The 17,222-nt window shown below is 41.4% G+C and overlaps 1 protein-coding gene across 2 annotated transcripts in view; it reads left to right on the top strand.

Annotated features, from left to right (window-relative positions):
- Positions 1–16,780, top strand: part of KCMF1 (potassium channel modulatory factor 1) — a 75,764-nt gene extending 58,984 nt beyond the window's left edge. For both annotated transcript variants that reach the window (XM_029231672.1, XM_029231674.1), the window contains 4 exons: positions 4,109–4,210; positions 7,145–7,319; positions 10,493–10,775; positions 14,674–16,780. In XM_029231672.1, coding sequence (XP_029087505.1) covers positions 4,109–4,210; positions 7,145–7,319; positions 10,493–10,775; positions 14,674–14,935 — 822 coding nt within the window. In that variant the 3' untranslated portion in view covers positions 14,936–16,780. The remainder of the gene's footprint in view (positions 1–4,108; positions 4,211–7,144; positions 7,320–10,492; positions 10,776–14,673) is intronic.
- Positions 16,781–17,222: the final 442 nt, after the last annotated feature.

Below are 17,222 nucleotides of genomic sequence, written 5' to 3'. Positions count from 1 at the left end.
GTCTAGCTTCAGTGAAGGCCAGGTTATACGCTGGATCAGATAGGCAGCTTTTAAAATGCGTTTTTCTGTAGCAGTGAACAAAATGGGCAAGAAGTGTATCCAAAAAAAGGAGGGAGAGAGAGAGAGGAAAAGAACTCACCACATCATAGGAACTTAAATCCTCCTCTCTTCTTGTTTTAAAGCACTGTACAGTAGCCAGACAGAATGCCACCTGGAGAGGGTTTTCGAGTTCAAGAAAGAAGCGGGGGGAAATCCGAACTTGCTTTAGACTGGTTGATAATTATATGGGGCGCTTGCTTTTAGATTTCTTTTTTAATGTACGTAGCCTGTCACAGGGAAAAAGGTTTTGTAAATTCAGTAGTGACTTAGCGTTTACATGTTGAATAGTAACTTCAGAAGGTATGTTCTAGACATTGGTCACACTGGTGACCACCGGTGTTAAGAATCTGTACTGACTGGTTACTCACTGGCAATCATGCACTGGGAACATGTGGAAAAATGGAAACTCCATTATGTTTTTGGCCTGGGGTCTCACCCCAGTACATGGGTAACGGCTTGCAAAGGAGCTACAGGTAAAAAGCAGGACTGACGGTGACCCTCAGTGGCAGGATGACGCAGAAGGGGAAGACTCGAGCAATAGCAAAGATTGCTAAGACTGAGAATAGCAAGGACATTTGTGAATAAGCATGTGGGGGAGGGGTAGCTAATGACAAGATTTGGTGTTTCATACAACAGGGTAAGTATTATTTTTCAGTACCTTTGTATATTCAAGCAGTATTTACCAAACTTTCTAATTATAAAGTAACTGGGACCCTTGTCAAAATACAGATTCTCAAACCTAGAATCACTTTCTAGGCAGGAGTCTAGGATTTTTTATATATATATATATATATATATATATTTTTTTTTTTATACAGCAGGTTCTTATTAGTTATCTGTTTTATACATATTGGTGTATACATGTCAATCCCAATCTCCCAGTTCATCCCACCGCTACCACTCCCCCCCGCCGCTTTCCCCCCTTGGTGTCCATACGTTTGTAGGAAACTATATTTTTAACAAATGCTCCAGATGAATTATATCCTTAGCACATTTAGGAAGCACTGACTTAAGCCAATTCAGTAAGCCTTAATGTTGACAAATTGTTGTAATTTTTTTAATTTTTTATTTTATTGAAATATAGTTGATTTACAGTGTTGTGTTGTCATAATTTTAAGCTAATGTGTTAGCTTAAAATTAATGGAATTTTCTTGTTCAGGTGATAGATATTTCTATAGCATGTGGCGGTAGAAGTATGATAAATATTAATGTTGACAGGCTCATAATTCTAGGGTTAATAGCCTATCCTTTGTGTGGAATTTGCCTGTCTTGTAAAAGGTATTAGGTACCATCTCGGGGAAGTAAAGACACACTCAGAGCTAAGCTGCATTTGTGCTCCTGGGTGCAGGGTGGCGTCTGTCTCTATTCCCACCTCTTCTTTGTTTCTCCTGTCCCACTTTGCTCTTCTTTTTCTCCCTTCCTCTTGTTCTCTCAATTATCTCTCAGAAAGTACAACCTTGATTTGCCAAAGTTTTTATCCTAAAACATGAGTTAGCTTGCTAAGTATAAAATGTAAAAACTTGTAAGGTGACCGGGCCTCCAGTTCCATCAGCACTTAGTTTTCCCTTCCAGGTCTTCATCTGAATTAGCTTCATGTGGCCCCAAGTGTCACAGCATCTTCCACTTGGTTCTAATCTAGCCTCTTGATTTTTGTGTGCCAGCTGCCAAACTAGGTGATCCTCCTACCCCAGTAGTTCCTTATCCTTGGTAATTCTTTATCCCTAGTTACTAGAGAAGTGTTTGCTTTTGTGTTATTTCTCTCTAAGTGAAGCAGTCTGAATACCTTCATCCTGCCTTATCCCGATAGTGAAATATAAAAGATTTTGAATTACAGAACTGAAATTAATATACAATATTGAAGGATCCTGATTTTCCTTCTATTCTACATCCCTAACTCAAAGGTGATTTTCTGGTTTGTAGGAGATTATCAGTCCTATTAGGACATTCTTAGTATGTTTGGTATCTGTACTTTCCCATTCTGTCTTCCTTCCAGGAATGCATGTTCTCAAGGAGACTTTCCTCATCTAAGTTCACTTACGTGCATCCTCACAGTACTGCAACTTCTGTAGCTATCTTTGTGCAGTTCAAGTTATAAATAGATAACCACCTTTTGGTGGTTATTTTCTCTTTGGATAAAAATCTCATACATGCAACTGGAGGTTGTTTCTGCTTCTCCAAACATTGTCAGTCTTTTTCCTTTTAGCAAATCTGGTCACAGTTCCCAAACAAGAAAGAAATCACACTGTCCTGCATTTCTCAAAGAGTTTACAATCTAGCTAGACAAGACAGAAACATGTGAAAAGTAAAACAAGTATATCAGACACTACCCCACAGTGTCACAGCACAGGAATGGTTCAGACAGTAAAACCCAAGTTCCTGGTAAGGAGAGAGTTGATCATCTGTACACTTGTAAACAGATCCAATTGCTTTTCTCTCTGGCACCAAAAAAAAAGAAAAAACAAGACGTTTCTGGCATCTTCTGAAAAAACACAGGCATAGCTATCTACTTCTTTCTCTCATTTGCCTCACAAGTATGTCCCATTGTGACCTCCCTAATTCTTTTGCACAGTCTTGCTTATATGTTATTTTTCTTGAGCAACTTTAGGTTTTCTTGAGGATATTTCTCAGAGTCCTGAGGCAGATAATCAGGACAACTGACTGTTTGCACATTAAGAGGAACCTAGGATCACATCAGAGTCCGGGAACTTCTGCTTTCTAGTCATTAGAGATAGGGATTTGTGTTCGCTTAGGCTCTAGGAATCAGAGTGATTTGTTTTCCCCTCCGTATCCCGGTATTGTCCTTCCAGGTCTCGCCTTTTTCCTGCTGCCTCATCTCCAGTGCCGCTCTCCTCTCCCACTTGCTGTGAGCTGGCAGTAAGGTCAACCAGATGCCCAGTTTTACTCCAGGTGAAAGAACTTAGGCACAGGACACAAGTATTGGCAAGATGAATCCTACCCTCAGCTCTCCTGTCCCTGGAGGGGCACAAGCTGAGACCTTTCATTGTCCGGGCCCCGTGGCTCCCTTTGGTTGTGCTCCTTTGCTGATATCAGACCTTTCTTCTTGGTTCTGTTCTTTCAGCTTGAAGTTCTTCATACTTCAAGGCTTGGCTACCACTCTTAGGCCATCATCTGTCCAGTTGGATTTCTGGAAGAGTAAGGGGCTTTCCCCTGAAAGTTGTGCATTCTTCCTGTCCTTCCCCCTCCTGCCTCCTATTTCACCACTTCTGTTGAAACTGCTGTTTCAGAAACCACGTTCCCAACCTGTCAAGCCTCCTCTGCCTGTGGACACGTTATTTTATTTCTTCTTTCTCCTCTGTCCCTTGCCCTCAGGCCCACAGCGAAGTTGTCTTCTACTCCTTGACCTGCTCTGATCACAAGCTTTTGTCCTACCTCCCATCCTTCTGGGAAGTAAAGTTCTAAAAATGGTCTCTCATACCCACTCGCCACCTTGGAAGTCCCATTCATGAATCGATAGAGCATATTTGCATATTATCAGTAGTCATTGTGTGTCTTACCATACCACATTCAAAGTATTTAAGTTCGTGCAGTTGTGTTTTTAGTAAGAGCTTTGCTGTCTTGTTTGGCGGTTGGCCCTCAAGTCTAGCTTACTTTAGGGAAGCTTATGTCTCAGCCTTTACCAGTAAGGCCGGACTTAGACATGAATGTGCTCTAAATAGCACACTAAAAACCTATTTTTATGGAAACTGTGTTCCTAGACCATGCAGATGAATTGGCCAGGCTGTTGGAAGTCGTTGCCAGAGCTCAGATTTGACATGTGTGTTTAGAATTATCTGTCTGAGCCTGACAGACGTCTGCTTCGGTGGAGTCACAGCACTGATGCCTGTGGTTCTTGTTCAGCCTCCGCAGCTGTTCACTAGTTCAGGATCTGCTTTGTTTTTGCCTGGTTAAAACCTGGTCAAGGTAAAATGTACAGTAAAGTATTCATCCGGAAACATGTCTGATCAGTGTTCATCTGTAAGTAAACCTGCTTTCTTTACTTTCATTTCAGATTTGCCCGATATGTGCGGCATTGCCTGGAGGCGATCCTAATCATGTCACGGATGACTTTGCAGCTCATCTTACACTTGAACACAGAGCCCCTAGAGATTTAATATCCTTTCGAGAGGCAACAAGGGGAAAAGTTGTTTGTAACATTTATCATTTCAATGAATTTTAAGGACGGCATCCCCAAAGAGGAAAACTAACCTCCAGACTATCTTAGTTGATTTAACCTTTTCCTAAGAGTGACTCAGTGTTAAGGTGCAATTTCTTATTTCTCTTTTTTCTGTGCTATGACTGTTACATTGATCATGCTCAGTAAGTGAAAGTTCCCTTGCTCGTCATCTTTAGTTCGTTACCATCAGATTTTTTTAAGACAGTTTGACCAGGTTATAAGTCTTCAGGAGGGTGTTTTCATACGAAAGAGGAAAATGCTAATCCAAATTAAAATCTCGTTCATTAACTATACGGAGGATGTATTTGCTTGCCACCCCTGTTCTCTGTTGCCTCACCCTGTTATAGGCTGGATGGTGGGCAAGTGTGCGTCGTGGGGCTTCCTTCCCTTTTGGAGTTTCCTTCTCCAGAGAGAGCCGTTTCCTGCCCAGCCTCTGAGTAGGATAGCATAAGGTCAGGTCCAGGTCTAAATTCCTTTCCCACTTTCATTTCTGCTTCCCCTCCCAAACCAATCTCATGACAGTTCCTGGCAGTATTCCCTAATAATCTCCAAGAGATTACTGGCCCCCCAGAGTAAGTTAATTTTGTAGACTCGGTGCTTCTGGTTTCAAGTTATGAATTGTTTTTCTGAAACTATCACCTATTAACGTAGGCTTCTGTTCTCATGTAAAGGTTTTAGTGTTCGCTGCAATTTGAAGCAATTCAAGAGCTAATCACAACCTTTCTCCCTGCCAGACTTCATTCTGATTCCTTTGCTTGCCTCCTGGCAATCATAATTCCAGCTTAGACTTATTTGAGGAAGAAACTGGTCTGGTGGTTTTCTTGTCCTACAGGTCCCATCCCTTGCTCACAATTCCTAATATTCTAATTAGAAATATGGCCCTTTAGAGTTAGGGGAAGATAAGTGGAAACTAATGGCAAGAAAAAGATATCGACCCATCCTGAGAAGTTAGAATATCAGCCTGGACTGAGCCAGTCTAGGACAAGTACTGAAAGAACAGAGGAACCCACTCTTCCTCTCTCCTAAATGCAGGGGACACTAAAAGCAAAATGAAGAAAGCGGTGCTTGCTTGTTTTTGTTTTTGTTTTTTCCAAAAGAATATGAAAATCCAAATAGGCCAAGAATACTTTAGCCTTAGGGTCACTTCTCCTTCTGTATAAAAGAATCCTATAACGATACTCAGAGTTATGCTTGATCCATGCTTCACTCCATCTTCATGGAGAAGCTGGGCAAATAACTTAAAACCATGCTGTTATCCTGCACTTTTTCAGCAAGTTCAAGGGCCTCTAGTGAAATTAGTATCCATTCAGTAGAATGTCCCGTATCATCTACATGCATTTTTGTAAGATTTTTATGAGTCTTTCATTACCAAGAAAAGATTAACTTATGCAAAATATAAGAATAAGAGAAGTCATGTGTTGCATTTTAGATTACTAACAAGTATTATCATTAAGTTCTAGAAAGCAAAATGTTGGCATAGCAGTTTTCCTGGAAACATAACTGATTTCTCAGGTACTTCAAGTGCTACTGTGTGGTAATTTTGTTTGACATGAGGGAGTGACTTGTTTCTAAGCCTCTTAAGCACCCAGACTTCTTTTTTTTTTAACTACTTTGATGGAACTCCTCCTAAAGTGCACTTTTTACACTTTTTAAAAACAGAGTGTGATGATCACAACATTGCTTTCTGCAGGACCCAAGCCACTGTCACACCACCACGAAACAGTGTGCATTATGGTGGCGCCTGAGGGCTTCCTGGAGCCGCCACCCACCCTGTCCCCACGTGACTCCTGAACCATCAGCTGAAAAAGCTGGGAAGTCAACGCAGAAATTAATCTGTATTATATAGCTGTCTGTTGGCTGCTTTGTTTCTTTTTTTTTTTTAATTTTTGTTAGAGTGTGCTTGATTTAGAGTGTTGTGTTAGTTTCTGCTGTACAGCAAAGTGAATCAGTTACACATATACATATATCCACTCTTTTTTAGATTCCTTTCCCATATATTGGCTGCTTTGAAAGAAGATCTCCCCTGCTACAATATCTAGTTCACCCAGTCGCCCTCCCCACCCTCTTTGCACCCTCACACTCACCTGTGTGGAGGCAACACAGTGTTGTCTTCATGAGTTTTGGCAGCTTTTCGCTCCTCAGGACCTTCTTCAGTGTAACTCACACGCAGGTGTGTAAGATGGTCGAGGCTGCTGGAACTTTGACTTCTTGATGAATGTGCTGTTACTCTCTCTGTGTCCACCTGTACAGGAAATTCAAATCTGGTTTTCTTCTTAGCAGCAGCATTGGAAGAAAAAAAAAAAAACTTGACAGATTAAAACTAATAGCCAGAAGGAGTCTTTTACTCCTGAATTTAAATTATTTATACTGTTCGGTTCTCATTACAGATGGTCATTGAGATTTGATTAGCCTGTATATTAGCACAGTTCTCACCAAATATAAAAAATTGCTGGTTATTATTTGTGGTTACTTCGGTATGAACGTATATGGAATTCAATACTGAGTTGAGGGTAAGAGAATGTCTCACCCTGGGTGTCTGACCAGGCAATGCCTCTCACCTCGTTTGGCAGTGTTAGGAAGGAACTTCTTCCCACCTGGAGAAACTTTTTTTTCTCTTTGAAAACACACACACATGCACAACATACACACACAGTATACACATACTCACATGTTGCTTTATATTTGAGTGTCTTTTTTTAGAGTTAATAGCCCTCATAGATATAGTTGTACCATTTGTATTCTAAATGAAATGTGCTATGTTAAAATGCTTATAATTGGGAAATCTGCATGTCTATCTTGCAAGAGGACTCGAGTGATTTTTTTTTTTCTCTCTATGAAATACTTCAGTTTTTTCCTTAACTTTGGAGTTATGATGAATCGAGTGGTGTTCGACATGTACGTAGAATGTTTCACCCTGGCCGGGGATTGGGAGGTCCTCGTGCACGTAGATCAAACATGCACTTTACTAGCAGTTCTACTGGTGGACTTTCTTCTTCTCAGAGTTCATATTCTCCAAGCAATAGGGAAGCCATGGATCCTATAGCTGGTAAGTTAGTTTCACATTAATAAAGGAAATGGCTGGGGATGGTGGAGCTCCCTTTAAAAATTTTTGGTAGGATCTGTATTCTTAGTCTCTTATCACACGCCACATGTTCCTTGACAAAATTCCTCTAAATTTTATAAGTATAAAATATGTTTAAAGTAGACCACATAAAGTAGTTCATCTTATTTTGGCATTTCCTTAAGTACTTAGAGGTATAAGAGAATAAGGAACAGTCAGTGTTCTATTTGTGGCCTCCAGTGAAACCCAAGAAAGTCATAGAAGATGTCAGAGTTGAAAGACCTGCAGAATTTCATGGCTCAGCCTCCACGAGCACACAGATAAGAAAATTAATTGACAGGACTAAAGAATTAAGCTCTTCTCATGGAAGAAAGTCAAGTAGGAGTGTCTTGTCCTTGCCTTGATTTGAGAACTATATTATTGTGGAACATTCGTGTTTTAATAGCTTGGGAAAATCTTACTTTAAAAAACATTTGGGGGCTTCCATGGTGGCGCAGTGGTTAAGAATCCACCTGCCGGACTTCCCTGATGGCGCAGTGGTTGAGAGTCCGCCTGCCGATGCAGGGGACACGGGTTCGTGCCCCGGTCCAGGAGGATCCCACATGCCGCAGAGCGGCTGGCCACGGTCGCTAAGCCTGCGCATCCGGAGCCTGTGCTCCGCAACAGGAGAGGCCACAGCGGTGAGAGGCCTGCGTACCGCAAAAAAAAAAAAAAACAATCCGCCTGCCAATGCAGGGAACATGGGTTTGAGCCCTGGTCTGGGAAGATCCCACATGCCGCAGAGCAACTAAGCCCGTGCGCCACAACTACTGAGCCTGCGCTCTAGAGCCCGCGAGCCACAACTACTGAAGCCCATGCGCCTAGAGCCCGTGCTCCACAACAAGAGAAGCCACCGCAGTAAGAAGCCCACACACCACAACGAAGAGTAGCCCCCGCTCGCCACAACCAGAGAAAACCCGCGTACAGCAACGAAAAACCAACAGAGCAAAAAATAAATAAATAAATTTGTTATTTTAAAAAAAAAAAAAAACAACACATTTGGGGCTTCCCTGGTGGCGCAGGGGAACACAGGTTTGTGCCCTGGTCCGGGAAGGTCCCACATGCCACGGAGCAACTAAGCCCGTGTGCCGCAACTACTGACCCACGAGCCACAACTGCTGAAGCCTGCGTGCCTAGAGCCCGTGCTCCACAACAAGAGAAGCCACTGCAATGAGAAGCCCACGCACCACAGTGAAGAGTAGCCCCAGCTTGACGCAACTAGAGAAAGCCCGTGCACAGCAACAAACACCCAATGCAGCCAAAAATAAATAAATAAATAGGAAAAAATTATTTAAAAAAAACAACAAAAACATTTGAACATGTAGTTCATAGCCAAGTCACCAGTCTCATGCACGGCCAACCTGGGAAGCCAGCAGCAAAACACAAGGTTTGACCGTCAAAATGTCAGAAGTCACTGTAGCCTGAGACCCTGAAAGATACAGTAAGCGCTGGCAGGCAGTAAGAGTCCAGGGAGCCTGTACAAGTCCGAAATGTGTACGTACAGTGGAACGCATACCTGAAATGCAGCTGAGTATACATCTGTCATCGAAAGTAGGAACAGTGTTATTCATAAAATCTTCCTTAAAATGTGAGATATTCAGTGTAAAATCTTTTTTTTTAACCTTTTTTTTTAATAGATTTATTTATTTATTTTTGGCTGCGTTGGGTCTTCGTTGCTGTGCACGGGCTTTCTCTACTTGCGGCGAGCAGGGGCTACTCTTCGTTGAGGTGCTTCTCACCTCAAGTCTTCTCCTTTCAGTGGCTTCTCTTGTTGTCAAGCATGGGCTCTAGGTGCGCGGGCTTCAGTAGTTGTGTCACGTTGGCTTCAGTAGTTGTGGCTCGCGGGCTCTAGAGCACAGGCTCAGTAGTTGTGGTGAACGGGCTTAGTGGCTCCGCGGCATGTGGGATCTTCCCAGACCGGGGCTCAAACCCGTGTCCCCTGCATTGGCAGGCGGATGCTTAACCACTGCGCCACCAGGGAAGCCAGTGTAAAATCTTAATTTCAAATGTGCTTTGGGCATTTGGATGTGTAGTAAGCCCAAAAAAACTGAGTTTTGGGAATTTTAAAAAATACTTCTTCATCCAAAAGTATATTTACCTGCTGTCTTTGGTAGCAGGCTCTAAAAGTTAATGTGATTTCTGGGGGCAAGATTCACAGTTGAGACACTTTCTCCATTCCGTTTTTTTCTGTCAGTGGAAATTAGTTTATGTTAGTGATGGGCTATATGAAAGATTGGTGTTAAGAGCCCCTGGAATAAAACAACAGTGAGCAGTAAGGCAGAAATGTGCCCTGGAAATGAATTTTAATGGTGAAGAGCTTTGCCAGCCTAGTAATGTTGAAAGGGCAATCATCAAATCCATGTACGCCAGATAGACCCTCCACGTGGGAGAAGGCAACTACTGCACCTCACTTAGATGACAGGCAGGGACAGAGAGCCACCTGGCTTCTGCTGAGCATAGCCTTGTCCAAACAAGAGCGTCTAAATAGGCCGTACAGTCAGGAGCTAATCAGCTTCACTGGGCATCACCGGTGGTCCTCACTGCAGTGGTGCTCTGGGGCTCTCAAACAGCAGTACCAGAAGGTTCCAGAGAAAGAAGGCAGAGGCAGGTGTACAACCGTCACAGTTAGAAATGATGCAGGTCTCTTGGATTTAATTCTAAAGGTCATTCAATCATTAAATAAATGTTTGAGTGCCTACTATGGGTCAGGTGCTGTTCTAAGAACCAGGCATATCGTAAACAGTAGACTTGATCCGTGCCTTCATGGGGCTCATGTTGAGAGGGTTTTTGTTGTGTTTGGACCAGCAGATGAGCCACCTTCGCCTACTAAGATACTAAGGCAGACAACTTGAAAAACAATTTGCTATGTTTTGCTTAAGAATAATTGTACGTGAGCTAATATTCATATGTATTTGCATTTCCCGTACACAACACATACACGACTCTTGCCTCTAGGAGGCATCCTAAAAGGTATTAAGCTCCAAGCTGGAACTGTATGTTGCCACAGGTGCCTTCCTGTTGACAATCATTTTTAATGTTCTTCTGGTAAAAGAATGATCTGTAGCATTTTGTTTTCCTCATATTGAAGTAGACATTAATGTCTCCATTTCCATTGGCAGAGCTTTTATCCCAGTTATCAGGAGTGAGACGTTCTGCAGGAGGACAGCTTAATTCCTCTGGCCCTTCAGCATCTCAGTTACAGCAACTGCAGATGCAGCTGCAGCTGGAACGGCAGCACGCCCAGGCAGCACGGCAACAGCTGGAGACTGCACGCAACGCAACCCGGCGCACTAACACAAGCAGTGCCACCACTACAATCACACAGTCCACAGCGACAGCCAGCACAGCTAACACAGAGAGCAGTCAGCAAGCTACCCAGAGTTCCCAGTTTCTTTTAACAAGGTAGTTCATCTATTAATGTAACTTTGAGAAGTAGTATTTTATTAGCACCGCGCAGCCTGAGACCTTTTCTCTTTTGTGCTTATATGTGTTCTTAAAGACTCAGCCTTTGATCAAACCATTAAAACTCACAGATCTCTAATCAAAGCTGTATATTCAGTATTTCCTTAAAAATATGAAAAGTAATCGTTTATTTTAGATGAACTAGGAATGCTGATGGTCCTGTTCTAACGGTGTGTCACCATCTGATACGAATTTCTTCCCCATATCGCCCATAAAATGTAAACATCGCATCATTACATATATGGGACATACTAGGCACATTTATTGTCATAATTAACATTGCTGTCTTTTTATTGCCAGTTTCAGTCTGCTGTGAAATATCCAAAAGTACAAGAGAAGATTTTGTAATGTGGTGGTTTTCTCCTGAGAATTTCTAAAGAAGTGGAATTTAAGTTTTTGTGGTTAGCGTACACAAAATAACTATTTAAAAAAAAAGGTTCACCACAGTGTAAAAAGTACTTAGTACACACAGTAAATGGCTCTGCTGGATGGAGTAGAGTTCTTATTGGCTTCTGAAAACTACCATTAGCAACCAAATGTGTTCCTCTGCCGAGACCTCGTAGGCATTTTATGTGACTTTTAAAAATAAAAGAATTTTAGAAAGAGCAGTAGTGAGTAGGCTCAGCAGATAAAGAACCTGGACTAATTTGGACTTTTAATGGAATAGAGAGGAATATAAAGTTAAAAACTGGGACACGAAGAAGAAAATTAGTGTAATATATCAGTTATCTCCAAAAAGTAATGTGTGTGACAACTAGGTGTCAGAAGAAAACACTATTTCTGTGGATATTTCTTTTATCTCATACTTTTAAACATCTCTGTTAGTACAGTGGCACATGTGTATAGTTGTAAATAACATATTGTTGATGCAGAATAAAAACTCTTTGCACATCTCTGCAAATAGGACCCCCTGTCAAGAGCCCCAGCTTTTACTAGTTTGGACCTTAGGCAAGTCGCTTCACTTCTCCAAACCTCAGTTTTATAATATCCCATGAGTTTTGCCGCATTAGAATGAGAATTGTTTTGAGGATGAAATGGAGTACAGGTATGTGTATGGTCTGGCTCAGTATCTGGCATGTAATAAAAGCCCAGTTAATTGTACTTATTATCATTTGGTACGGATCTAAGGAGGAAGTTTCAAGTGGAAAATTTACCTTTGTATTATCTCTGCAAAGTGAGTAACTGTGCCTGATTGATTATCACCTGAAAATGTGGCTTCAGCGTAGAGAAAGCACAGAGCCACAGATCTAGGTACCTACCTCAGAAAGGAGCCCTACCAGTGTGCGTGTCTGCTGAGGGTTCGCTGGCCTGGGGGGTGGAGTGAATGTCTTGCCCCACTGCCCTTTGGATAACACATCTTCCCACCTTTGTTCCACTCTGGTTCTTTGTTTTTGTGTTTTGAGCTCCAGACTCAGTGAGCTTGATCTGGGACTTTTCTCTATGTAGTTATTCTAGACCAGACAGCCAGCAACCAGGGCACACTATGGGTGGCCTCTGAGTGCTTTCCTTGGATTCTGGTTGTAGCTTCTGGAAGGCCCCCTTTCTGTCATCTGATACTGTATGTTGCATAGTACCTTGCAATTTGTTGACCACTTTCTACATCTTGCACTGTGTCATTAGATCCTGACGCATATAGTTTACCTAAGGCAATATTTCCCCAAAAATATTCCCTGGAACTTTATATATTCTAAGAAATATAAATAGTTATTTATGTTCAAGTTTTTTTCCTGATGAATAAGTTTGGGCAAAACTAACTAACAAATAGTTTATTTACTCATGGGCGTCTCAGAACTTCAAATACATTAACATGTGTGCTGAGAATCTTCAAGGCTAGGAGAGGGTCCGCGATGTTTCCAAGGGGAAATCCTTGTCCCTGGCCACACAGCTGTCATGTGATATGTGTAGGGCTCCAGCCTCGTCTTTGGCCTCTTTGACCAGGGGCAACTTGGAACTGATGGTGGGACACAGTTTCTTTGGGATCCAAAAATGGTTGACCTTTTAGAAAGCAGTTGTGTAAGTGCTTATGTCAGATTCCAGTCTCTTGGTAATGGAGCCAGCTAGCTTTGCCAACTCCGGTTTGAAGCTCCTTACAAGCTTTGCAGTTACTTCTAGATCCCAAATGAAGTTTGGCCATCAAGACATCTAGTCCTAGTACCGATTTTATCTACCCGCCTCAGGAGTGAAACATTTTCTCAGTTATTTCCTAAAAATCAAAACAGTAATACTAGAATTACATGCTCTCTGAAGGTTTGGGGGCCTCAGCCTGTATGTTTCTAGTTTGCCTGCTTGCTATGTAGGTAGTTTTCTATGCATCCTTTCTCTTTCTAATAGGTTTGACTTTAGTTTGTTTTTCTTTTTAAGGCCTTTTCCAAAACTAAGGATGTGGAATGTATTTCACTTCTTAGCACTTTCAAATTTTTTGATTGAGAATATGTAGCCTATTGCTCAATCTCCTGTTTCATTAGATACTCTCTTACATTCTTAATTTGGTTTTAATCATAAATGTCATCAGTCATTTCCTTTCAATGTGAATTTAATGGCTTTTATGTAGTTACCTTCCAGATCCTTTTGTGTTCTTTCAGTTCTTAAATTTAGATCTTTTGTTTTCTAAGCCATGGATCTAATCATTGAGTGGTTTTGAACTTGATGGCTGTGAGATTTTTGAGCACGTCCCTTAACCTCTTCAGTTTCTTCTGCCTATAAGTTGATAATAATGAGACCTAACTCGTAGGAGTTAAAAGAGATAATCCATACAAAAAACACTTAAAGCAGAGCCCATGGTGAGCGCCCAGTATGCCTCCTCCATTGCTACTTTGGGATGCCCCCATGCCTTCCAGCGTCGGTGGGACAGCAGGGAACAGGTGCGGGGTGTAGACGAGCGTGGGCTCCAAGTGCACCTGGCTTCTCCGGGAGGAGCACCTGTCACGCGTGCCTACTGAACCTCCTTTCACTGTCACCATCTTCTCCCTGTTCGTTACTTTTCTTGATCCCAGTGCTCCAACCAGTTTCCCTTTCTTTCTTTGCCACTAAAAATGTAGAGAAGTAAAATTAGCACTGAAACTAAGCAGAATTTTGCATAAGTCCCTTAACAGGTTAGTAATAAAAATTGAGCTCTTGACAGCCGTCCAGTCTCTGTGCAGACGAACCAGGTTTCCCAACGTGACACAGGTCTCATAAGTGCCTGTTGTCAGGTGAGCATACTGGGCCCTTAAACCTTGGGTCAGACCTGTTACACAGTCCTTGGTAGAAGCGTAGGTGCGCACATGCTCGTGCGTGCGTGTGTGTGAGTGTGTGTGTTTGCCCTCTCAGTCTTCTGGACATATCTTCATTTCAGGAAGAATTAGATGGAAATAATAGAGAAAAGCCAAGAGAACTTTTAGGATTTTTTTCGGTTGACTATTCTAATCACTGCAGATTTTGTTTTTGTGACCAGGGTTGCTACTTTTCCTCTTTTTACTACCCACTGGTAAAATTTTGGTTAGGGAAATCACTACTTCCCCAAGTATCTAATCTGTTAGAAACTTTGTTTTCCTTAGGAAATTTTTCACCACAGTTTTCTCTAAAGGGAGTATGAGAAGTGTAAATGTATTTTTTCTCATTGAATCTAATTAAGGCATAGACTTGCACCTCGGGGTAACAGTATTGCTGTTACAAGTGTGGGGAATTCATCTCAACATAATTAACGAGGTAAATTAGAGCAAGGTGTTCCATTAAAACGTCTCAGATTCTGAGTTTTGCCGCCTGTGAAGCTTGTACAGAGTAGGACATTGTAGAAATTGACCACGACATTGTTCATTGACTCTTTACCAATAAGATCTTTTCTTTTTAATTTACACAGGTTGAATGATCCTAAAATGTCTGAAACAGAGCGCCAGTCCATGGAAAGTGAGCGCGCAGACCGCAGCCTGTTTGTCCAAGAGCTCCTTCTGTCCACTTTAGTTCGTGAAGAGAGCTCGTCCTCAGACGAGGATGAACGGGGGGAGATGGCAGATTTTGGTGCTATGGGCTGTGTAGATATTATGCCTTTAGATGTTGCTTTAGAAAACCTAAATTTAAAAGAGAGTAATAAAGGAAATGAGCCTCCACCACCTCCTCTTTGATGACATCCCAATTCGCAGACAATGTCCTCTGTGCTGTATTTGCCAATGAAAGTGGACAACAGCTATCTTGGGTTTGTTTGGTGATTGTAATTTCAGGTCTGTCACTCTGTTACATTGTGTACATTCAAAAGGAAGAGAGAAGATATATATGATAATCATTTCCACTTAACTAATTTTTACTTCTAGCAGGTAAATGTAGGTAGCAGTGCAGGGGTGATCTCTGCTTCCTGTACCTTGACATGCAAAAGGCTCTCCTAATACTCCACATTCAAACTGAAGAGGAAAATTGAAATCTCTAATGAAGCTGCTGTGTGTATTTATGAATATTAATGAATAAAAACTGCTTGGATGGTTTACCTTAACTACTGCATGAGGTTTTTTGCAGCGTGCATGAGTTTTAGTGACCTTGTTATTTAAAAAACTTAAATACAAGGAGTAAAACTTAAAAATAAAAGCCCAAAGCTTTCCCAAACATTATTCAATGGTTACGCAGCAAAAGGGTTACTTGACGAAGTAGCTTTTGAATAATGTCTGCCTGAATCACCTTTCTTTGTGTGCCTCTACGCACAAGCCAGCTCTGCAGTGGAACCTGGGGTCGTAGCCGGTGTCCCGCTCCGCCCTGTGTGACTGTCCTGTCGCCCTGTTAGTCATCTTACCGTGTGGAGCTCAGCCTGTCTAACTCATCCATAGAAGACACACCAGTACAGCTACTGTGGGAATCTGCTGCAGGCGTCTGTGTGCCCTGAAAACAAATCCTGTTCTACTTGTTTAAACTTTTTACTTTTTGTGGTTGTTTAAATTTTTTTTTCAATTGTTAAATATGTTTTATTCAGGTGTAGATGAATTTCATTTATTCACTGTTCAACAAATTTAACCTGAATTATGTTGTCTTTGTTTTTGAAAATCTCACATTCTCAATCATACTTTGCATTATTTATGTATTTGCTTCATAGTTTGCTGAGACAGATCAGTATCAGGGGAGCTTTGAGGATTTGCCTTCCCAGACTTTGTCAATGTATTACAACCAAATTCTTAATGCTAACTTTAGCACCTTTTATTTATTGGGTTTTTTCCAGCATAAAAAGCAAAGCCTTTTAATTGAATCATGCCACCTATATGCCTATATTATTAATCCTATGTGTAAAAAAAAAAAAAAAAATGTACAACTCCTTTGGGTTTGTTTTGGGGTTTGGAGGGGCCGGGATATTTTTTATTTTCTGTTTCAGTTTTTGTGCATAGACTTTTCACAATAGCTCCAAGGCAGGGACAGTGGGTTTGGGGTTGGGGGGCAGTTTTTGGAATGTAAATTTAGGACTTTTAAAAAAGGTGCGCACAGCTTCTGATAAATTTATAACTAGACTTAACCTAATCATGTCTTGTTCCAGTGCTCTCTCCTCTGAGCCCTTTCCTCCATCTCCCGTCTTCCGCTGTAGTCCTTTCCTTCCCCGTCTGTGTTTCTCTGTTTCTTCAACACAAGCATACAGACTCAAGCACCCTCCGGTGTTCTCCCGAGAACTGTGAAGTCCATGCTCATCCAGATGTATCCAAAAAAGATGTCACCCCACATTTCTAAAAAACTGTTGCTTCTCCTTCTCTGAAACTTCAAACTCCAACAACTTCCAAGTATCCTAGCTTTGTTTTCTTTAGTTTCTGTGATGGAAAATGTTTTAAAGGAAAATTTTACACCAGGCTTCTGGTTATGCTAGAAGTCCAGTCCAGTAGGATTTTTTTTTTTTTTTTTTCAGTTGGTTGTTGAGACGTTTCAAAAACCAGTTTTCAAGCTGTGGTCTTTTCACACACATCTTCTGCACATACGTCACACATTTCAATAAAGCATTTTCAAGACTGTTGACCACTTGGATTTCTTTGGTGTTGGTGAATTAGCCTAACCATTATTCAGAGATTGTATATCTCTAATCTAGTCTTTCGGTTTGTTTGTGGTTTTGGGGGGTTTTTTGTTTGTTTGTTTCATGCTAGACTTGAAGGTCCTGATTTTGTGTGAATGCATTACTTCGGATGTGAGAAATAGAAATTGCCAATTATTTGCTTTCCCTTTACTGCACAAGTTCTGGGAAAATGTAAGATCCTTCCTTTTTTAACATGGTCTGAGGGAACAACTGCAAGTCCAGTCAGGGCAGTTTAATTTAGATGATCAATGTGACACTTCAGAAGACCTAAAGGTTTATAAGATTCCATCTCAGAATACTGTATATTAATCATTTTTACCAGATATTTTACAAATACCTCACGTCACCCTGTATGTAATCAATAATAATGTATTAGGGTA

The sequence above is a fragment of the Monodon monoceros genome, unplaced genomic scaffold (assembly GCF_005190385.1).
Source record: "Monodon monoceros isolate NGI ecotype Baffin Bay Population unplaced genomic scaffold, NGI_Narwhal_1 Super_Scaffold_19, whole genome shotgun sequence".
NCBI classification, from domain to species: Eukaryota; Metazoa; Chordata; class Mammalia; order Artiodactyla; family Monodontidae; genus Monodon; species Monodon monoceros.
This window is presented reverse-complemented; position numbering and strand designations above follow the sequence as displayed.